Genomic DNA, 23325 nt, shown 5'->3' on the forward strand with positions numbered 1-23325 from the left:
CCTTTCTTTTCTCCTTTAGAGAATGGAGAGAGAGAGAAAAAAAAAACATTCATCTCATAGAATTCCTGAGGAGATTAAATCAACTGGATTATTGCATTGTTTCATTTAACAAACTTACAAAAAGCAAGAGGTAGTGGTTCACTCAGAGGCTGAGGCAGGAGGATTGTGAGTTTGACACAATGCAGCTCCGTCTGAAAAACAAACTAACAAATGAAAAAGATTCAAAAATAAAACAGAAATATGTTAAGAGACTCAGTGTGTAGCAGCTATTGGCTTGGGGGCTTGGGATCCTGGAAGACACCATCAGGGGACATTTCGCTAGAGCCATGTAAAGATTTTAAGTAAAAACAGACAGAAGCCTGTATGCATCCTGACAAATGCAGAAATGAGGAACACACATAGCTCAATATTTTCACAAATGGGGCGCACCTGTGCAACCAGCACCCCCATGAAGAACATTATCAACAGGGTCAGGAGTCGGGTGTGGCAAGGCAAGCCCTCCCCTCCCAAGAAAAGTTCAAGGCAGGGATGGGCAGGGGTGCCCCAAAACCCAGTTGTGCTGGGAATCAAATCCAGGCTTGGCAAACACTCTACCCCTGAGGTACAGTCCCAGTTCTTAATGTCATATTTTTGAGAAATCAAAACTAATATATAAAAAAAGAAAAATCCATGATGACAAAGTATCAAAATTTTCAATAAAGATGGGATTAGTTACTTCGAGATGCTGAGTCATATGAAAGCTTGGGGCAAAGAGAAAAACACCAGGACTGCTGATTTGTTCTCCAGCTGCCTCACCCTGATTACCCAGCAGCCCCCCTCACAGCGGAGCCCCTCCCTTCCAGACAGAACTGTTCCCCAGGCTTCTGAGCTCACGAATGGTTTGCATGTTATGTGCCTGGGCGCACACTTTTGCATATGGCCCTTCATGTGATGCCTGTGAGAATCAGCCATGTTGTCATGTGCCGTGGAAATATGCATAAAGCAGGGTGTGACTTTTTTTTTTTTTTTTTTTTTTTTTGAGAGAGAGACAAAGGTCCATGGCAAGTAGGAAGATGCCTGAGAAATGGCTCTGATGGCCGGGGGGGGGGGGGGGGGGGGGTAGGAGTGGAGAGGAAGTGAGGGAGGCCCATAGTCTTTTGGAAGAACAGAAGCCACAGAATTGGCTGGACCAGGTAATCAGGGTGAAGAGTCTGGTGGATGTCAGGTAGCTGACTAGGGCAGTTTGGAAGTACCGTCTTTGGGGTACTTGGAGGACAGGGGGTGCAGCAATGAGTCTAGATTTAAGCACGGCAAGCGTGCGCACCTGTGGGACACCCAGAACACTGTCCTGGAGGCAGCTAGAGAGCTGATTCTAGAGCTCAGCCGTCAGTGGAGGAGGGGTAGTTCCTTCAGCACTCCCCACATCCATGAATAGAGGGGCACACAAAAGGATAAGGAAGGATGACCAATGAGCTGGGAGCAGGTGGTTGGAGCAGGTGTGTAAATCAGAATGAAATATTAAACACACAGCCGTGGGTCCTGCTTGGCCCAGCATGCCCTCGAAGAGCCCTATACCATGTTTACCTCCAGCACAGGAGGATTTGAGTTTGCAAAACAGCCTTCCGATTAGGGGATGCCCATCCCAGGCCCTGCCTGTGCCCCTTGCATCAGCTGCCACTGATTCAGCAAAGCCTTTTCACCCTACCAGGGACACTTGCCTTTAAAGGCAACAGAGCCTTTTCCGGGCTGTCTTACTCACTCTTACCCGGTAGCCGCTAGGACCCGCCCCACAAAGCCCCGCCCCATTTCTAAGGCTCCCGGCTCACAGGCGTGCTGGCAGACACGCACCAGGCAGGCACCCGCCCGCACCATCCTGTGCAACTGGCACCTTCCCGCCAGTCCCGGGAGTTCTTTTTCTTCCAGACTGGCTGATGCTGGAGCAGCCTGGAAGCAACCCAGAAAAGGCTGCGTTCCTTTAAGGGCTGAAGTCAGCCTCCAGGGAACAAAGCTGCCAGTGTAGGCACAGACCAGAGAGTCTCCCAGGTTGGGGGGTTGGGGGAGAGGCTGCGGGACCCCACCTCCTTCTCACAGCCCCTTTAGGAGCTTCAGGGGAGGGTTTGGGGATGCTGAGATGTCAACGGGTTCTTTCTCTCTGAAACCCTCTGTGGCTCCCCACTGTCCACCCAATAATTAAAGCTCTAGCCTCTACCTAGATGGCATCTAGGGGTCTTTGCAACTACCTCTTCAACCTCTTCTCCCTGCCCACCCCACCCCCCAATTCCTAGGTGCCAATCACACTACCAGGAGCCACTTCTGACTTCTGCCCACATCCCTCCCTCTGTGGCACACTTTTCTAGCTAAGGCTTTACATCTCATGGGCTTTTTTCTGGTGCTCTCTCCCTAGACGGGGTTAAATTCTGTTGCCAAGGACTCGGTCTCCAAGATAATAGTCCACCTAAGAATCTAACCTCTGATCCAGTGTCCATAGCTCCTAGTGAATTTGCCTCTCAACAGTAGCCTCCAGGGGCCATAAAACATTTACAGAGGAGGACAGAGAAGTGGAATTCCAAGCAGACAATGGGATCTGTGTCTGGGCAGGTATGGGGGAATGAGGAAAAGAAAAGCTGCTTTCCTGGCTACTCTGCTTTTCCTTGAGTGCCACGGGACCACGGGACTGGGCTGAAATGCTGACTCCAACAATTAGCGCAGTTTGAGTAGGGTCTGGTAGCTCAAGCTTTTAATCCCAGTACTTGGTAGGCAAGTGGATCTCTGTTAATTTGAAGCCATTCTGGTCTCCATAGTGAGTTCCAGGACGGCCGGTGTTCTGTCTCAAAACAAAACAAACAAACAAAAAACCCCAAAAGAATTACTGCAACTACTTTGACAGACCCTTATCCACCCCGAAGGAGACTGTTAGGCCCATTTTCGAAATGTGGGTTTTGACGCTGAGGAAAGAGATGTGCTCAGAGGCTGGCAAGTAAATTGCAGAGCTGGGACTCCAAAGTCTGAAGCTTGTGGTTCAGGGTACTGTCTAGAGACTCTCTTTCTGAAATCATTCTGTCTGCTGCCTTTGTACCTGCTCTTCCCCAAGAATGGCCTTCCTATCTAGCCACCTACTGAACTATTCCACCTTCCAAACCCTGCTCTACATCACCTCCCCCTTCCCAAAGAACTACTTCCTGCCCACCCCCAGTCTCTCTGGAGACTTACCCTGTATTCTCCCTTAGCAATGTTTGACATTGCCCTTCTCGATGTCCCTCCAGCTTGGGGACTCTCTGAAGCTAGCAATAGGTTCTCTTGCTTCTGTCCCTGGGAAACTGACTAGCGCACAGGACCATCGCAGAGGGGAAAAAAGGTGGCTGATTGATGAGTGTGACTTGTTGGCTAAGAGATAGACACGTGCTTTTATGATGGGTGAGGTGGAGTTTGTGAACTGGTGCCCTAAGGAAGGGCCTGGATGACCAGGCTTGGGCCTTGCTCCAGCCCTGACATCAGATGTACTGAGGCAAAGTAACAGGGTCCAGAGTTGGAGGAAGCAAGAGCAGAGCAGGCCTTGCAGACAGCAGGGGAAGAGAGAGGGCGAGGTAGTGTGCACCGTGAGAGGAGGTAGGAGACCCCAGACTTACCAGGCCCACATGCTTTCTCTTTCCCATGTCCAACCAGGGTGCCCCCTAGGCCAGCAATTGGCACACAGCTCAGCTTTGTCTCTAACAGAAACTAACTTCTCCCAGATCCCTCCCTCAGCTGAACCTAGATGGGAAACTGGGACTGGAGGGCCTTCCCTTCATGGCCTCTAGAAAAGAAAACAGAATGAACTCGATGACCATAGCAACACCACTACAGCGGCTGTGGACTGCCATACTCAGGAGCTCACCATTAATTCTGATAGCACAGGGTTTGATACGAATTCCATTTTATCCAAAAGAAAACCATGGCTCACTGGCTTGGAGCTTGCTTGCCCAGGATCAGTTAGAGCCAGTTTATAGGTGAGCTGGTTCAATGACAGGGTGTTCTGTGTCCTTAACCATTTAGACACCCAGCCTCTCCAGTCTTCCTACTTAGGGGTCACCATAGAGTCAGATACAGAGGGAGGCAGTGATTTTATAGCCTAGAGAAGCGGTGGGCATGGTTTCTAGGAGCAAAAGAGATTAGGCTTGGGAACAGAACTAGAGCATGGTGAGGGAGACCCCCTACCTCGGAGCCAGACCTCCCATGGTCTGGGTAATAAACTTAATACCACTTTACACGTAACAGACGCGATTGCAAACACGCTCCAAATATTAACTCGTTTAATCTTCCTAACAACCCAAGAGGTTGTACTATTATTATCCCCAGTTTACCAAAGTTATCCGGCAGCCGAATGAGGAAGCCGGAGTCCCAGCGACGGCACCAAACGCTACCATTTGGCTAGCGGCCGCTGAGACTCAGAGAGGTGTGCGCACCGGCCCAGAGCCACACAGCGAGCGCCCCCCTCGGGTGCCCCGCGCCCAGGACTGCGGAATTGAGCATCCAGAGCTAGGCTGCGGTCAGGGAGCCCTCCGCCCCTCCCGAAAGAACCACGCCCCTCGGAGCCCCGCCCCGGACGTACTGCCCAGGCTCCGCCCCCTCCCGGCCCACCTACTCCTCCCCCCCCCCCTGCGGCGTCGACCAATGGCGGCGTTCCTATAAAAAGGCTTGCTCCGCGCGCTCTTCGGCAAGGCAAGCGCTGAGAATCACTCGTGGAGTCCCAGTCTAGGCGACGGGGTCCCAAGGGCGCCAAGGCGTGGAGATCCGGCGGGAGACGCAGAATCAGAGCACGCCCGTTCATCCCCTTCTCGCAGCCGGCACAGCTAGAGCCACGATCGCCGCGCGGCCATGGAGCCCAGCAGCAAGGTACGAGTAGCGGGGCTGTGCGCCCCGGGCGGGGACGCGCTGCCGAGCGCAGGACCGGGAGCCCGTCCGAGGCCCCGCTTCCTCACGCGGCCGCCGCGCGCTTCACGCGGCCGGGGCGGGGGCCGCGGATCAGGGGCCCAGGAGCCGCACGTCGCGCACGACCTCGGCGGCTCCTCCCGCGCGGGGGAGGGGGCCGGAGCGCGGCGCCCATTGGCTAAGAAGGGCCGAGCCCCCGGCCGGGCCCCGGCAGGGCTTGGAGAAGGCGGGACCCGCCCGAAGCCCCCGGCCGGGCCCCGGAACCCGGGCCTTGGGGGTGGCCAGGAGGAGAAGGCACTTCCTCCAGGCCTGGGTCGGGGGGACAGCGTGCTGCGCTGTCCTCCAGGGATGTGGGGCCTTTTCCCCAGGCCAGCCACCGTCTCGATAGGATTTCTCATCACATGTGAACAGGCTTGCCCTGCAGGGGGCCGATTTACAGAACTCCTCCAGGGTGTGCGACATTGTTTCTTTCCTGTCGCGCCTTTGCTTTGTGTAGAGTTTGTTCTAGTCGCTTTTTAAAAATTTAAAACATTTCATTTTCCCCGTCTTAGTATAGAGAGACACAAGGATGCGCACCTTCACGCCCCCCATTTCCCTTTTAAAGCTACGAACAGCGCGAACATGGGTTAAATCCCGGGCTGCCCTTACCGTGGGCAGTGGAGATGTGGTGGACCCAGTAGTGTGAGACCGGGCTTCCCCATGCCTGTTGAGCACCTGTGACTTGTTCCTTGGCCCACGGGCTTGAGCAGAGTGAGACGTAGAGGAAGCCCCAGTTAGCTTCCGATGGCCCTACTGACAGTCTCGGCAGAGCCACGATGATAGGGTGTAACTAAATAAAAATACAAAAATACACACACAAAAGGAGAGAGAAATAAAGAAAGAAAAGAAAAGAAAATCTGAGGCCCCGAGTTTCAGAGGCTCCGAACTTCGGTTTCTCCACGTAGAGAGAACTTTTCTCTCCCACTTGTTCAAAAGAAAGCAGTCTTATTCTATATTGTCAGATCTGGGTTGGTCTGTCCGCTTTTCTTCCTTGGATTTTGTTTTTGGAGACAGTCTTACTATGCAGTCTTGGCTGTCCGAGAATTCTTTATGTAGATGAGGCTGACCTCAAACCCAGAGATCCGCCTGCTTTTGCCTCCCGGGTACCACCACACTAAATATTTGAGTGGATTAGGTGAATATTCTGAACACAGAAGGGTGAAGAAGAAAATGGACCGCCATTGGCTCATAGCTAAACTGCTTTTTTTCATGTCGTTCTGTTCTTCCTTCACCAGAAGCACACAGACGGGAAGTAAGTTTCCTAAAGTCACACAGATCCTAAGGTCTGGACTGTCTTCACTGTCCGTTTTCGCTAGTGTTTCTTGGATTGTGAGCAGTAGGGAGAGTTGGCTTACCTGTGGCATCTGGAGCAAATGCTTTTACTCCAACGTGCCCCTCAAACTTCTCCCTGCCGACTCCACCTGTAAACCTTGAAATACCCACTTCCCGTGGTTTAATATCTGTACTGATGAATTCAGGTACTTGAACTGGTACACCAATAGATTCTGTGCTTAAATAAAACAGTGTTGAAAGCACAAAAGAGCAGTTGTAAATATTTTGGGGTTACTTTGGGGTTTCGAGACAGGATCTCTACATAGCTCTGGCTGTCCTGGAACTCACTATGTAGACCGGTGAACCAGACTGGCCTTGAACTCACAGAGATGAGATCCACCTCCTCTCCCAGTGCTGGGATTAAAGGTGTGCATTACCATGCTTGGTTTAGGTTTTTGTTAATTGTTTTGTGTACATTTTGGAAAAAAGTCCTTCCCTTTGGAGACTGCTGATTTCTCAATCAGAGCCTTCAAACGGGATCCTGGAGTTCTGAGCTTCACCGAGTGGGAAGCAGGGAGGGGCCAGCAAGGGTTCACCTCCTCCGCCTCTCACTGCACCTTTAGTGGCCATCCTGGCTAGGCTAGCCCATAGGCTAGTCCCCGCTGCCCTTTGCTTTGCTGGTCAGTCTCTTCACTCAACAGAAGACTAAAAAGTCACAGGATTCTTCAGGATCCAGTGGTAGAAAAACGTAATTATCTGAGGCTCACCGTGAGGTTTTGAATCCTCATTTAGCTTAGTTGCCTCAACTGCAGAAGGACGGCAGTTTGAATCATTAGATGGTTAGAATTCAGCGGTGGGGGAGCCTAAAGAGATGGCTGAACAGGTAAAGGCACTTTACCGCCAGGCTTGACGATCTTAGTTCGTCCCCGGGATTCACATGGTAGAGGGGAGAACCGATTCCTGCAAGTTGTTCTCTGACCTCCATACGCACACTGGCACGTGTCTCTTCCCACCCTACACAAATAAGTAAGTAGATATAACTTTAAAGTTAAAAAGCCAGGCAGGCATGCAAGTGATCTCTGAGCCTGACGCTGGCCTTGTCTATATGGTGAGTTCTCTTGGCTAGTAGCTAAGGCCACAGTAAGACCCTGCCCCTAAATAAATAAACAAATAGAGTTTGGGGATATGTGTGCGGGTCTCTCTAGATGCTCCATAAGCTGTCCTTGTTTCCTTGAATTCCCATGACATGCTGGGCCCTGAGTAACCTTCAGTAACCTTCAGCCTCAGCTGAGGCCTGCATCCTAGCAGCATGTGATTTTTGGGGGACTGGGGTGCTGGGCTGTGTTAGTCAGGGAAGTCATTAAAGCCTTCACTATTCTGGAATCTGGGGGAGGGGGCAGAGGGTGACCGGGAGGTGGGGGCGGGGGGGGGGGGGGGGGGCGATGATGCGCTAAGGGTGCCAGGCCCAGAGCTGAGCCATCTAGTGTGGCTGCCTGCCCTGCCTTGGGCTTCTGTTTCAGCTCTCTGGCAAGCATTTGCTCTACCACTGTGTGAGGCCCTGGGTTCCATCCCTGTGATGTGAAGGGAATGGGCACAACTGCTTTCTTGTCCCCTTTTTCTTGAGAGCCTCATACCCGCACCATGGGGGAAATGGGAGTCCACCATGACCTTTAAAGTTTCAGAGAAAAGTGACGTCAAGGTCATGTGCTGAGCCTCTCCCGCCCCCACCCCCCCCCCAAAAAAAAAAGTCTGCTAACCTTTGCAGGTAACATGAAGATGAAGGAAACTCATCCAGAAGAGACCTTCTGGCCCTGGTTTAGCCTTCCCTTTTACAGAGGGGAACTGAGGCCAGTCGAGTCCAAGACAAGACTGTGAAGATTTGAGGTGTTCTTGGGGTTGATAGATTTCCCCTCTGATCCCTGATCTGTGTCAGCTCCCACCCATCCCACGTGTGCAGAAGTCCTCAGGCTTCAAGACTTCACAGCCATTTCTGGGTACTGTAGGAGTCTGAGGGTTGCTTTAGATATAAGTGAACATCTGGAAGCTTCTGTGAAGGAAGTCGCTTTCCTGGAGCCTCGGTTTCTTTCTCTGGTAATTGTGAGTAAGACCGTCTCCATGTCCTCGATCAGGGTGGTGGCTATTATAAGTGAAAGACCTTTTTTCTTGGCCAGCTTAGAAATACAAACAATGTAAACAGCCCCAAGATGATCCTTGTCCAGTGTTGAGCCACCCTCTGGTTCCGCCTTACCTTCCCCTCGCTGGGTCAGCCCCAAATCCCCCACTAATCAGCTTGTGACTTCAGAGAGCGCAGCTTTACCCTGTGCCTCCTGGTCATAGGGTGTCAGGCCTGGAGATCTGCTCCAACACCAAGGGTACAAGGAGCAAGCCCCCCCACCCCCCAACAGACTGGAAGAGCTAGGAGGCCTGGAACAAAGGGGAAAGTGTGCAGCTTTGGCTTGGGGCCTGTAGCCTCACCCCTCACCCCTCTCCTGGGTACAGAGGTGACAAAGCCGTTCAGTCTAGCAGCCACTGTCCTAGCATTGCTGAGGCCAGGAACGCTCCTGGCGGACGGACTCAAGGGCTCAGAGAGGTTGTGTCCAGGCTGGCCTAGCCCAAAACAAATCTCCAATTGTTACTTCCCTCCCAGGCAGGGGTGGTGTGGAGCCCCAGGCTCTGTCATTCAGCCATTCATTGAGCCTGGCAGTAGTTTATGCATAAACTTGAGATTTTGCAGTAGGGAGCCAAGGGCTCCTGGGCTGCACGCTCACCCCAAGCTGATGAAGGCTCGGCATTTGCTGGACAGAACATCTGTCCAAATTGCTTAATCCACAGCTCATGTCCCCTGTCCCGAAATTGGGAGCGTCCAGGGAAGAGCCACTCAGAAACTGCTTTATTACCTTGTTGTATGTCCCCAGCCTGTGCTCACCTTTGTGGACCAGCTACACTGAAGTTTGTTAGATGCATGCAGGCCACCTTATGCAGCGCAGCAGGCTTGAGGAGTGCTAGATCTCTGGTCTGTTTTCACAGCAGAGTGTGTGGGGGTGGGGGCAAGCCTCTAGAAGGCCCTCTGCCGGAGGGGGTGGGGCTTCTTGGGATGGGGAATCTAGCTAAAGGAAAGAAAGAAACAGTGCCTCTTCGCTTTCCTTGAGCATCAAGTTGGGGCTGTCCTCCCGACCCGAGCCAGGGCTTCCTGCTCAGTTCTCTTGGTCTGGGGCTCTGAGTGGCCCTCCAGTATGCAAGAGTGACTCTTCAGGGTCCTAACCCACATCCATGATGCTCTAGGTTCGCCTCACCTCCCTACCACAGCTTTGGGTCCTGCCTCTGGTGGCCATGTCAGTCACGTGGCTGGCATGGTGTGGCGGTCCTCAGTCCCAGCTCCATGGATAGTAGTGTGAACTTCTGAGAGCATTTCTTTCAGTTGGACACGGGCTTGGTGGCCTGTGAGGCAGCTCTGCCCTCAGTATTGTGGGCTGCATCGTGCTAGCACTGTGCTGTGTGGCCATAGTGACCATCTTCCCCCTCACCCAGACACTTGGTCTCTGGTCTTAGGACCACCATTATCTTCTCCATAACGAGCTCCTCAAACCCTACCAGCCAGAGTATGATTCCGGGACCTCTTCACTCCGGAGCCATTAGTGTGTCTGTCATTCATTCCCACAGGCAGTTCCTCTCAGTACCAGACCTTGTGAGTTAGTCTGCTCTGTTGGCTCATCCACCCCAACTGGCTCAACTGGACCCATGTCTTGCCTGACCAGGGAGGTCACCCCACCGTAATGCCACTAAACATTTACTTTTAAGAGCGGGCCTGTTCATGCAGCTATGTAAGACCTCCCCCAGCTGGAGAGCTGCATGGGGGATTACCACACTCCCCAGTACTTCTGAAGGCAGTGTGCTGGGCCTGCTAGGCCCTGGCTCTGGCGCCGTGTCCAGTAAAATTCCCAGATGTGGCGGGAAAATGAAATTGGATTTTAAAAAGCACAGAATGGAGCAAACCAAAGAGAGCCATGAAAGTAAAAGGACAAGAGCCTCTCTCCTCCCACTTTTCACAATTACTCTTCACTCCCAGTCACCACCACCCCTTTTGTGTGTGTGTAGATGCTCGCCCTATAACCCTTGAGTGCAGTATTGGTGATGGTTCACACTTGTGTGTGGTGCAGCACATCCCAATCACCAGCCCAAGGTAAATACCTCTGCGTCCTGCACCATTAAGAAGCTGACTTTACATCTAGCAGCCCAGGGGACTTTGGGGTTAAGGTCCACACAGCAGATGACCTCACACAGATCATTAACTGTCTTCTTCCTCACAGGGTGTAATTGTACCTGGGGCTTTGTTTTGGTTTTTCTTTTTCTAAGAAGCCACCCTGGGGCTCTTTTCAGATACATACAGATGTTTTGCATTCTTTCCAACAGCTGCATACTATTCCATTGCAGACATGCTTCACTGTGATTGAGAAGCCCTGCGCCTGCACCTTTTTTTTTATACTGCTCACCACCTGATGCAGTGTGTACATTCCTTTCCTGCTCTGGCTGTCAAGTAAAATATCAAGTTGCATACATAGATCAGGATTTGCTTCAGTTTCTAACCCAATCCCATTCACTCAGGTAGCACGGGGAACTTTTTAGGGAAACCTCACAGAGAATGGCAGCTGTAGGGGAAAGGATTTTCAAAAGGTCCTCAAAGTGGAAGAGTTGGGACTTAAACTTGCTGAGAGTGACAGTGACCTTTGTCTATGCTCAGTCTTAATCAAATTAATTTTATTGGAGTTGGAGAGATGGCTAAGTGTTTAGGAGCACTCACTGGCTGCCCTTACACTGGCAGGGTTCAATTCCCAGCACCCAATGGCAGCTCATGCTCGAGTTCCAGGGGATCTGACACCCTCACACAGACATACATGTAGGCAAAACACCGGTGAGCATACATAAAAATAAAAATTACATATTAAAATTAATTTTATCTCCACTGAATTGGTGCTAGCGCACCACTAAGTGCACCTTAGGGGTGTTGGCTTCTTGGGGTTCCTTTGTTCACTACCGGTTCATTCCCACAGGCCAGGGAAGTATTTATTTGCTCCTTGCAGGAACAACACCCTTTTCAGCTACTTACGGAGGGGTGTGTGTGAATTTTGCCTGAAAGGCTTTGAAAATCCTGAACAGTTCAGGCATTGACTCTGCATCCAGCACTCAAGGACCTACGTTTCAGAAAGACAAATCTATAAAGACGGGATAGTAAATATTGTTGACTTTGTGGGCCACAAGATCTGTCTGCCTCTGCTTGCCTCAAGACAGCAGGGTCACTGTAGCCCACAAGTCACAAATGGATACTCAGATGGGTGTGGTTCTGTTAGTGGTCATGGAAATTCTGATTAATGTAACTTCCATGTACTCCCCCTCCCTCGACCCCACCCTTTAGAAATGTAAAGCCTTTCTAAGCTGATAGGTGAGATCTGGTTCCTTAACCCAGCAGTGATTGTCAGCCAACCTTGGCTTAGAGTAAACTCCAGTCAAGATGGCCAAAAGACCTTGGCTTCTGGCTTCAGAATTGACTAGGCCTAGAGAGTTGCTGGAATGGAATTTGACCTACATAGAAAGCACCAGGTAGAAACCTTGCTTCCTTCAGGAACCAGTACCGGGAAGTAGAGGAGAGAACCTGACCAGGAAGGACAGAGCATGTGGTACCAGAAGCTCCCCTGCCCCACCCCCACCCCCCATTTGAAACTTCAGAGAAGTTCCTGAACCCCAGGGTAGGAGCTTTTTCCCTCTGAGGCTTCCATTCTTTGGTAAAGTAGGAGCAGTCTCTTCTAGAGTGGAGAGAGAAGGTCCATGGTGGTCAAGCCAGGATGTGAGCAGCCCCTGGCAGGGTGCCTGGCACCTTACGAGTACTGTGTGCCAGGCTCCCCCCGTAAAGACCGAATGAGCACCGCCTGCCTCCAGGGCCACCACAGAGTGCCTAGGAGGCAGCCATGCAAGTCTTAACATCACTAGAAGGCTTTAAGGAAACTAAGAGGAAGCGGGGCCCAAGGTCACTTGAAAGTCAGCGTTCTAGGATTAGCCCATCCCTGTTAAGATTTGGGAGGCCTGAAGGAGAAACAGTAAGACGCAGGCTAGGAGTGCAGAGAACTCAAGCCCTGCCCCTGGCCTTGGTGTTTACCAACAAACCCCGGTTCCCTGTCCTCCAACCTCACCTTCCTTATCTGTCAAGTGAAGGTGACGCATGGGTCTACAGTATCTCAGGATTTTTTTTTAATACCCAGAACTTTGCTCAAATGCATTATTAGTAATATGTATATATATATATATATATATAATTTATATAAAGCAAATAAGTAAAGGGGGCTGAAGCTCCTCCCTGCCCCATAGGACTAAGAAGCTGAGTGGTTCATGCTCCAGCACACTGGAAGACCATGTAGGAAGCAGCGGAGTAAGACAGAGTGACATCTAAGGACTCTCCTCCCACAAGGAACACCCTGCCTCTCTGCCTCCTAGTGGTGATGCCACGTGCCCTCTGGCCCTCTGCCAATGTTGATGGAGAGTCTGGATACAAGACGAGCCAGGCTGGAAGGGCACACAGGTGGTGTTAAAAGGCCAGCGATCAAAGGCTATCACTGTGGTCTGGACTATTCGTCATCCCAGCTACTGGGAAAGCAAACACTTCACCAGTTGCTTCCTGGGATAGGGAGGAGCAGGTCACGGAAGACCCTCTGTGTGTTGGTGCCTGAGCTCAGGTGAACTGCGAGCCCATGGAGCACCGTTAGGGATTCTGCCACCTGACTCAAAGGTGTCCTGGATCTCTGTGGGCATGCCTCAGAGAGGGCTTGGGGAGGGCATCAGCCATTTCCATTCTCAGAGCGCTGATGTTCCAGCATTCGATCGGGTTTGATTCTGACGAAACATGCACGGAATGGGCTTTATATAAAATAGTACATTGAGAGGTGGGTTTTTATGAATGTTCTTTGCCCCTTTCCACCCCCTTGCATTCTGCTGCAGGGACAGCAAAGCCAGATTTCCTTTTCAGAGTCCCCAGTTGATGGCAGATGAGTATATTAAGCTAGAGGCTGTAGAGTACACACCAAGGGGAGACCTGAAAGGATGCAGTATGTTCTAAAAGGTAGCCTCCTGCTCAGGTGTGGTCTGCATCCCTTCTCAGACACCACCATCACAGCCTGGTACAGATAAACACATGGTGAGTGAGTGGATTACAGTTTCATCTGCAAGCTCATGGGAGCAGATGGACAATGGTGGCCCAGTTGAGGGTGGCTTCCGGTTCTGACCTCATTCAGCAAACACTTGTTGATTGAGGTTTCCTGGGCCCTAGAAAACCGAGGCTCAGAGGTAGGGCCTGCCTCAACTCCTAACAGGGTAAAATGAAGTGGTAGACTGTATCCAAGCCTTATTCCCCTTAATTGTAAGTCAGCAGTGATCAAACAGGGTGTGGAAAGTGAGGCGGGAGAGGGGGTCTAGGGCAGGTGGCAGATCTCAGGGCCATGTGCCTACCAAGGGGCAGGAGCGCCATCTCTCCCCTTCAGCCTGTACTGGGCCTTGTTAAACACTCGTTCTCTTAACCTGGCTATATCAGCCGTCCCTGTTTCTACCACCACACATACTGTTCTGTTTACCTGGAATGTAGCGCGCCCCCCCCCCCCCCCAATGCTTTCCCACTTGGCAGATTGGGTGCTTGCCCTTCAAGCTGATTCCACTGTCACCTACTGGGAATTGAGTTTGGATTGCCCGTGGAGCAGACTTTAGAAGTGTGCCCCTCCAGGACTGCCTCAGTTGCTCAAAGCACCTCTTCTGAAATCCAGATGCCACGGGTGGTCATTGAGTCTGCCTCCCCGCACGGTGCTCACTTGACTACTAGCCATCTCTTTGACATCAGGCATGGGCCTACTGGGTCCCGAGCCTCAGTTCTTGCACATGGCAACTGGACCTAGTCACTAAGTGTTTTAATAAGTTCTAATAAGGCAGCCTGCCTAGGTAAATATGACCCATGCTTGGTAGGCAGATCTTCTTTGAGGTGTTAGACCTTGACCTGCCAGTGGCAAAGTCCCTTAGAGGGGGATATGTGTGTGTCCCTGTCCCCCCCACACTGTCATAGTACCCACCTCACCTAATATCCACCGCAGCAGCTTCTACTCGTGTTCTACCTGCATAATTTTTGACAAATCTATATTATTTTTCTCTTACTATTTTTTATTAAATAATAAAAACACTTCATTATAAGTAATATGAAGTTATGGGCTTAAAAGTGTTCAGTAACAGTGTTTAGAACTCAAGAACCTCACAAGAGTGTAAAATGAAGTACCATTTTTACCTTGCCTCTGGCCAGCCACCCAGGACTCCCAGGGTTTATTATTATCTAGACTGAGCTGGCCTTGAACTCAGACTTGCCTCTGTTTCCCAAGTGCTGGGATTAAAGGTGTGGACCACCATATTCAACTCTACCCCCCCCACCCCCACCCCTGCTGAGGACTGAACCCAGGGCCTTGTACTTGCTAGGCAAGCGCTCTTCCACTGAGCTAAATCCCCAACCCCCATATTCAACTTTTTTTTTTATGTTTTTCAAGACAGGGTTTCTCAGTGTAGCTTTGCGCCATCCTGGATCTTGCTCTGTAGACCAGGCTGGCCTCGAACTCACAAAGATCCGCCTGGCTCTGCCTCCCAAGTGTTGGGATTAAAGGCGTGTGCCATCACCGCCAGGCCCATATTCACCTTTATTATCCTTTATATACATACATTTTAAAGTGGTTATTCATATTCCTCCCTCTAATTTTTTTTCATACCAAAGGTGGCATTCGATACGAATGCTACTGAAGCTGGCTTTTATACTTATAATTGTAATTTGGAGAGTGTCCCAAATCAATGCATCTGATATATTCTTTAATATTACATTATATTGCTATGCTGTGGATTATTAAATCATAGGTATGTTCTAATTTCATTTCTGTTCTGGCATGTGCTAGAAAAATGAGTGAATATTTGCATACCTTAAGTATCACACCTGCGAACACCCCTGAGCATGTCCCTCACCAGACTGCCCAGCACATGGTGGGGCCCAGCTGTCACCACTGAGCCCTGCCACTGGTGTTTATCAAAGCCTCTGAAGTCCCAGTGGTCACCTCATGGCCCTTGGCTTGACTGTGGCTCAGCAGAAGCTTGTCATGTGCTCACTGCCCACTCAACCAGCAGCCATGGGGGCTGGAAGCTCCCTAGAGAGCTGGGAGACAGGGGATTTGAGGGATTGAGCCTTTCACTTCAGTACACAGAGGTTGGAAATTGGAGGGAGGCCGTAAAGGATGAGTTTGCAAGGTCAGCCAAGGAGAAACGGGCAGACAGGCCATTGGAAGGCAGGCCCCCACAGCAGACAGCCACTGGAAGGCAGGCCCCCACCTTCTGCTCTGCACACTGGGGCAGATACAGACCTTCTTTCTCAGCCTCTGATGTGACAACTGTCGCTTTGGCAGTCCTTGTCCTGCAGGCTTCTGGAAAACGAGAAGACCTAGGGAACATGCCTGCTGAAGACTTACGCCCAGATCTATCTAACAATCTAGAAGTTGGCGCTGCTTCTGGGTACTGCAGGGAAACAGACCCAAAGACCCACACAAGCCAAGCCCAGTTCAGCTGGAGTCTCTCGTGACTTGGGATCCCAGGCTTCCCTCCTGGACCTGCAGCGCCCAGCTCAGCACGGTGCAGGTGTCCTGCGTCTGCAGATGCCTGTCTGTTTTCTTTTCTCTCTCTCTCTCTCTCTCTCTCTCTCTTTTTTTTTTTTTTGGCATGTCTCTCCAGCTCTTCCCACAGCCAGTTAAAGGCCTACCTCTTGTCACATTTCTTGGCTTCCTCATTTGCAGAGCTGGAAGGAGTCCCTTATTTTGTCTATCCAGGTGGACACCTCCCTCGCTGGCCTTTCACCTCTGTGTAAGCAGGCCCTTTCACCTGCTGGCCTCTTCCCTTCCTGCCGCCTCCGACCCTTTGCCCCTTAGGAATCAGCACTTACTCACCTTGGGTTATGCACTGTTTGAATCACGTTACTGGCTGGTGTTTCATCTGGGCACAAGTAACCCTGAAAGTGTATGGTTTGGGGGTGAGGGGGGGCGTTGGTGTGAGGAGCACCAAATCGTATCCCCAGGGCCCTGAGTTCCAAGCTGCTGAAGACCCCTGAGGAGACGGAGAACTTTGGTCTCTGGCTCTGAGCTTTCAGAGCTTTGTTTCCAGCCCCGGGGAAGGTAGGGAGGGGCAGGGTCGTGTCTCCAATGTTGAACAATGTGATTGTTCCCATTTTGCAGATGGGCACATAGAAGGTAGGGATGCAGTGAGGCTGGGAGACCCAGCCTGCTGGAGTTTCCATGGACTAGACTCAGGCCATTGCCCTTGGCTTCAAATCCAGAGTCGTTCTTCTTCTTCCTCCTCATCAGCACTGTTCTTTCATTTAGTTTGGCCTCCCTGGCGCAAGAGGGAAGGTTGGTTTCTGGTCCTCCCAGAGACTAGAGCCACCTGAAGTGCGGGCATCACTCTGCCTGGGGAATGAGACCTTGAAACAAGGCCTCTCGAACTGCATAGAGAGGACCCTGTTTCCCTTATCCGCAGAGAAAAGTCTAGAAATCAACTGGGCAGGTTTGGGCACCCGAGGCCAGGAAGTAGTCAGGTTTCCTGGGAGAAGGATAGGTGTGTTGCCAGGAGTCGGGAGAGTCACCTGAACCCGAGACCCTGCCAGCGTTGGCTTTGCTCTGTAGTACTCTGGGCCCAGACATGCCGGTAACATGCCTGTGATTTCTTCCTCTGCAGAAGGTGACTGGCCGCCTCTTGCTGGCCGTTGGAGGGGCAGTGCTCGGATCCCTGCAGTTCGGCTATAACACTGGCGTCATCAATGCCCCCCAGAAGGTAAGTGCTATGCCATCCCACCCATACATACCACCACTACCCCACCCCACCCCATCCACATACTCTTGGTACCTCCTGGGTGTCTGTCCTTGACATCAACTGGAATTCTAGAATTGCAGGGCCACTGAATGCTGGGATCTTGGTAGGCCGTCTTGACTAGTTTCCCAACCAGTAGGGACATTTACAATGATCAGTTTAGCGGAGCTTTGTTTACATGGTATTTGGGTTCCTGAGGGCGCCACGCCCATGGCCAGGCAGGCAGGCAGGCAGGCGGAGCAAGTAGTCAGAGTTGAGTAACCTTCCCTAGTGCCACTGAGGTAGTCAGACAGCTGGTGTCCAGAGCAGTTTTATGCTCTCACACCCATCCACACACCCACCGCTCGGTCCAGTTCCAGATTGAAACTGCTTCCTCTCCCTGGAGTTTCCATGTCAATTTACACACACATGGCATCTTGCCCAGAGGCACTGCAGGAGCTAGAAGGCTGACTTCCTTCTCATTGCACATCCTAAATCTGCCCCCACTTGGCTCCCTGGGTGTCTAGACTGGAAAAGGACTCCGGCAATCACCTGCTTGTTCTGGGAGAAGAGGAGGAAAGGGGTTAGGAACAGAAATGGAGGTTGTCTGTCACAGTCCCTCCTCGACACTAGGTGTTTTACGTGTGTTTATAAGGTTGGGTGGTGGTTTCTATTTTATAGACCCGGAAAATGAGGCCCGGGCCTCATTAAATGACCCGTGGGCCCAAGGTCATATACTAGTGAATGGTGGCATCTGAAGCCAAGCTCTTTGTTTCCATAGCCTCGAGCCACCTTCCTAACTCACAAAAGCTTGCCTGTCCTTTAACAGTTCGTACTGTGACAGGGATCATGAAATGAAAGTAGACAGCCCTCCTGTCCGGACCATTCTCACGAGCCGGCTGATGAGGCTAGACAGTGAGTGTGAGTGGCCCTCAGGAAGGACCAGGGGCCCAGCTGGAGCACCAGACTGTAGGAAATTAGAGCTGGGCTTCTTCCAAGGAGGCGGGGCTTAGCTCTAGGGCCCACGCCTGATGCTGGGGAGCAGGTCACTAGGAAGGCTGGGCTGCTGAGTCATGCTGAGCGGCGGCAGCACCGATGGGATTTTTCCAGGATCTGACATGGCGACCGAGCCCATGCTTAGAACAAAGCCAAACCCTGTTTTTACTAAGTGCACAGAACAGCTCCCCACCGAGGTGTGTGCTTTGGGAGCGGGCTCTTTTTCTGGGAATCTGTGCAGATGGAAAGCCTGCGAGACAAGATAGGAGGAAGTAGGGAGATAAGTTTGCTGCACTTTGAGGTTCCCTATACACCCCCAGATTCTGAAGTAATTGGTCTTGGGATGCTGAGGAAGCTCCGTAACTGTTTCTGATGGGTAGCCCAAGTTGAGAAGTACTGTGTTAAGCAATGTCTTAACTGTAGTCACAGTGAGTTGGTGACGTAACTAGGACTCTAAAGGCAGGACCGAGGAGGAGTTTTTTTTCCCGACAAACAGGGTGGAGTGAGCAGGGGAGGCAGTAAGATGGATGGCCAGAGAGCTAGATCTTCTGTGAAGGGTGAATTATTTTGGCATGTCGGAAGGTGGGCTGAGGGAAGAAGAGAAGTTGGATTCACAGCAAGCCAGAACTGGACCACTATGGTCCTTGCATGAATGACTTGGACCTGCAGCCTAGCCGGTCCCCAGCTTGGCATGGCACAGCCAGGTGTCCAGGTGGAGGGTACGTATCATGAGGACCTTGAAGCCTGTGGAGGAGGACAGGCCTGATCCCATCTGCATCTCTGGAAATATTCAGGCACCTGGAGCTGTGGGATAGATTTGAGAGCTAGCTGGAGTCAGAGACACTTCATGGATGAGTGGTCTAACACATGCTGAGTGCTGGAGAGACGGGTCAGAGTAAAAGGTGCCTGCTACCAAGCCTGACAACCCGAGTTCCTACAAGTTCCTCTGGTCGCCATGTGTCAGAGTACACACGTACCCTGCCCCCCCCAAATAAGTACGATTTTTTTTTTTTTAATATCTATAGGAAGGAGAGATAGGATTTTTTCAAAATCAGTTCAGTCTGAGGACACAAGGAAGAGGGGTTCAAAAATGGCTTTTATATTTCTGGTTCAGGGAGGAGCTAGTAGGTATGAGGTGGCAGGAATCAGTTGTCATCGGCCTTTGGCGATGGGTAGAGGTGCTCACGCATCCGAGTTGACTTCTTGGACACAAGGATGGAGAGAGATTGACTGATGGTCACTGCTATCCGGATGGGAATGGGAGAGGATCTGAAGTTCACACAAAGGGTTAGCTCTTGAGGACAGATGGAGACAGAGCTGACCTCTAAAGCCAGGTGGGCATGCAGGGCATGGTGGTGCACACCTAGAATCCCACCAGGCTCAGGAGACTTGAGGAGACTTGGTAGAGGAGAGGGAAAAGGTCAGTGGCCGGATGATTCACATGAGGTTGGTGTTTGTCTTGGGCTTTTGTTTTTATTCCAGATTTCCTTTGTAGACATGGTGTAAGGCATCAGTAGATAGAGGAGGAGGGGGAAAAGCTAAGGAGGTAAGTGCAGGGAGCCTGCTCTTGGCAAGGAGGGACATGATACTTCTGCAGATGTGAGCAGAGCTAGATTGAGTTTGTCTGCCTTGGAGGCTTCCTAGGTAGTAAGAAACAGTGGAAGGCTAGTGCTGGGATGGTGACCATGGTGTCAGGACAGGTAAGCCACACAGAGGGCCCAGCCAGTGACTTGCATTTATGAGAGCAGCCAGCAGCCAGCCACCAGGGACACCTGTCCAAATGTCACTTCTCAGGAGCCAGACGTGAGAACAACCATGTGGAGTGAAATTCTGAGCCAGACACGGTGGTACTAGTCTGTCCATTTCTGCACTTTGCAGACACTCCTCACAAGCTTGGCTGGAGTTTTTCCAAGTAGGTAATTTATCATATGAAGAGAGTATCGAAGTACGTACGAGTAGAACACAAAAGTGGATCAGCCAGCATGTAACACAGAGTGGCCACCATACTTGGATGAGATTGACTCCATTGCCCGAGGAAGGCACAGTGATTGGATTCTGCCAGCACTGGCATTCAACAAGGACTTACCCAGAATCCACTCTGCCAGACCCTGAACTCTGCAGCAAGGAGATATGGCCGTGACACCATAGAACACATTCTGGTTTCTAAAACCAGCCCATCTAGAGGGGTGGGGGAGAGCTCTTAGGAAAAGGAGAGTGGGAATCTGTGAGGTTCCCGGACCCTCCCATCCCCCATGTATACTGAAATCCTGGACACTCAGGACCCCATATGGAATAGCACAGTACCCTCTAAATCTGTACATCGGTTTCTCTCACACACTCATCCCTGGATTACCTGCATCTGAGACCACATAAATGTTGTCGTCAGTATTTATCTACTATACTCGCCGTATTGTTTAGGGATTAATGACCAAACAGTCTGTCCATGGCTAGCTCAGATGCAGTTTTTCCTACAAATATTTATGTTCCCCAGCTGGTTGAACCCACAGACTGCAGAAGAGGAGAGGTTAGGGGAGGGCAGCAGCAGGAGGACTTTATGAAGGATTTGGCACTCACACCTGGAAGGGGAGGTTGGGCCCACAGCAAGGAGGGTCACGCGCCCAGTCAAAAAGCGTGCAAGGACTTGGTCACGGAAAGGGCTCCCCTCCCGTGGAATCTGTCATCTGCACTGGCGCTCAACTTCCCAGGTCTGCTCAAGTACTTCCCTTAGGGTGGCCGTGCTCTTAAGGCTTTGCCCACAGTGAGTAGATATTCCTCCACTCATTACCAGGGGTTTTGTTCTTTGCCATAAAACAGGCCTGAAAGGCTTCTACCGGGAAGTGGTAATTAATCATGATGTTATCTTAAGTGTTTATATAGCACTTGCCCTCAAATTACCTCCTCTCCCTGCACCTTGTAAGCCTGGCAGGCAAGACTGCCTTCCTTTTTGTGGATGAGGAAACCAAGGCTGGGAAAGAGTATCTGCAGAGTGAATGGGTGAACTGGGGTAGAATGGGACAGGGGGAGGGGTCGGCGTGTTGGACTCTGGACCAATCATTCTAAGATGAGGTAGAAAAGGTGAGCCTGGCCACAGAGGGACCCAGTAACTGCACAGAGACACCCAGAATACTACCCTGGGCTGACCTACACGGTGTCTCTCCGTCTGATGAGGGGCAAGACCCAGCACATGAGAAAATGGCACCCATGCAACCCAGAGAGGCTGTTGGGAAGGGCCTAATATCAGCTCAGCCGCTCTTGTTTGACAAGGGAGGATCCCGGTCCACACAGTAAATGAAGCCTTGCCTGAAGTGACCTGGCTTAGCCAGTGAAAGAACCGACCTGAGCTAGACCTGCTTCCCAGCCTCAGCCCAGTGCCCCTGAGGCTGAGCGGACTCCTCCTCAGTGGGGATACAAACAGCCTAGCGTGGCCCTTCTCACCTCTCACCACAGACCCGTACAGCTTACTTAGTCTGCCTGTATGTATTCTAAGTGCTTTAGAAATGGTCACTCGGTTGCCATCATAACCTCAAGTAGGCACCGTAATCTCCATTTTCTAAGAAGGGAGTGCAGAGATGTGAAGAAACTACTATACCAAGGGCACACCGCTAGCACAGAGCCGAGCTGGAGTTTGAATCCAGTGAGTCTGGCTCTGTTGTGTGCTCAACCTCTGTGAGAGACAGGCACTGAGGAAGGGTGGCATCCAAACATAATTCTCTCTCTCCCCGTCTCCTTCCCTCCCTCCCTCCCCACCAGGCTGGCCTTGAACTCACACAGATCCCCCACTGCCTCTGCCTCTGGACCGTTGCCCACACGTGTCACACTGCTAGCCCACTGTGCTGAGCTCAGAGCCGAGTCAAGTCCAGTCCTGTACAGATAACTCAAGAACTTCCCACACAGCTGTCGCACAGACCCTGTGTCACGCTGTCACCGCCCGCCCCATCATCGCAGGCCCCCTGTGTCCCCCAGCACCAGTGGATCAGATCACGTTAGGGTTTGTTCTAGGTCACATCACCTTCTCGTTCGTCAGTTGTCCAAGGACGGTGATAGAAACGTGGACGGGTAGAGGAACTGGGGGGGGGGGGGGGGGCGTTGACTCTGTTTTCTCACCCGTAGCACCATGGGTACTCTGTACTGACGGAAGGAGGGGTGCTAACCAGGGGGACTTCCCAGAAGGTCATTGCATTCCCTGAAAGGTGATTGGGTGGAAGGGAAGGAGCAGTCTGAGATGTGGGGAGACGGTCTGCCCAGAAAGGATGTGAGTCACGGTACTGCTGAGGAGACGCTTCATCCTGAGGGCTGAGATGGGCTCTGCCTGCTGCGGCTGCCACAGTGAGGTGAAGGTCTGTGTCTGCGTGGGAAGCTCCTGCAGGCCGTGGAGCAGGGATCACTTGCCAGGCTGAGAGAGGCCTATCCTTGGCGAGGAGCAAGGCCAGTTCTGGATCTTCTGAAGCAGCCTGGGTGGTCTGACTCTGCTTCCATCTTTAACTTGAGCCTCCTCTTCCCTGGCTTCAGGAGGGTCCCTGGGGACACAGTGGGTGGGGCTGTTTGTCCAGACCCACCTGGAACATCTGGGTTCGCAGTTGACCCTCGGGTGTAGCTACATTGATTGTTACAGAGAGATGCAGGGGCCTGCAGCCTTCTGGAAAGACGAGAGGCTGGGAGTGGGGTCAAGTCCAGGCCAAGGGACTGACCTGGGCAGTCTGACCCCTTTCTCCTTGTAAGAGGAGTGAGAAGGCCGTGGCCATGCCCTCTTCATCCACACAGAACATGGAGGAAAGAGAGCTGAGGGAATCACTGGGATGTGGGAGAAGATCCAGGCCAGAAAGTAGACTATCCAAAGGATGAGTGCTGAGAGCAGCCAGAGGTTCCCAGACACGCCTCTGCAGCGGATCAGAACCCTAGGTCGCGTCAGCAGCACGGCCAAGCTAGCCAGCACCCCTGTGCATGTAGCCTGTGAGCCGAAATGGGGTTCCCACTGTGAAAAGGTTGAAAGAAAGGCAAGTGACAGCAGCTGTGGGTAGCTTCAGACTTAGCCTTTAGCAAGCTCCCCACAACAGGGAACTCCCACTCCTGAGGTGGGGAGCCTCTTCCTCAGAAACCTAGGAACCTGGGGCTTCTGTCCTGGGTCCCTGAGTCAGGCCTCTGAATTTCTTTGGGTTCTTCCTGCCCTGTGTAGTCCACATGGTAGTCACCTGTGCCTCGCAATGTAAGCTGCAAACCCTGCCTCAAATGCTCGTTGTAGTTCAT

The 23325-nt window shown here is 51.7% G+C and overlaps 1 protein-coding gene across 1 annotated transcript in view; it reads left to right on the forward strand.

Moving 5' to 3' along the window:
• The first annotated feature begins 3512 nt into the window (after window positions 1–3512).
• The window catches only part of Slc2a1 (solute carrier family 2 member 1), a 29557-nt gene continuing 9744 nt past the window's right edge, over window positions 3513–23325 (forward strand). Inside the window, exons 1-2 of the mRNA XM_006994565.3 lie at window positions 3513–4851; window positions 16975–17070. Coding sequence (XP_006994627.1) covers window positions 4834–4851; window positions 16975–17070 — 114 coding nt within the window. The 5' untranslated portion in view covers window positions 3513–4833. The remainder of the gene's footprint in view (window positions 4852–16974; window positions 17071–23325) is intronic.

Source organism: Peromyscus maniculatus, chromosome 2, assembly GCF_049852395.1.
Source record: "Peromyscus maniculatus bairdii isolate BWxNUB_F1_BW_parent chromosome 2, HU_Pman_BW_mat_3.1, whole genome shotgun sequence".
NCBI lineage: Eukaryota > Metazoa > Chordata > Mammalia > Rodentia > Cricetidae > Peromyscus > Peromyscus maniculatus.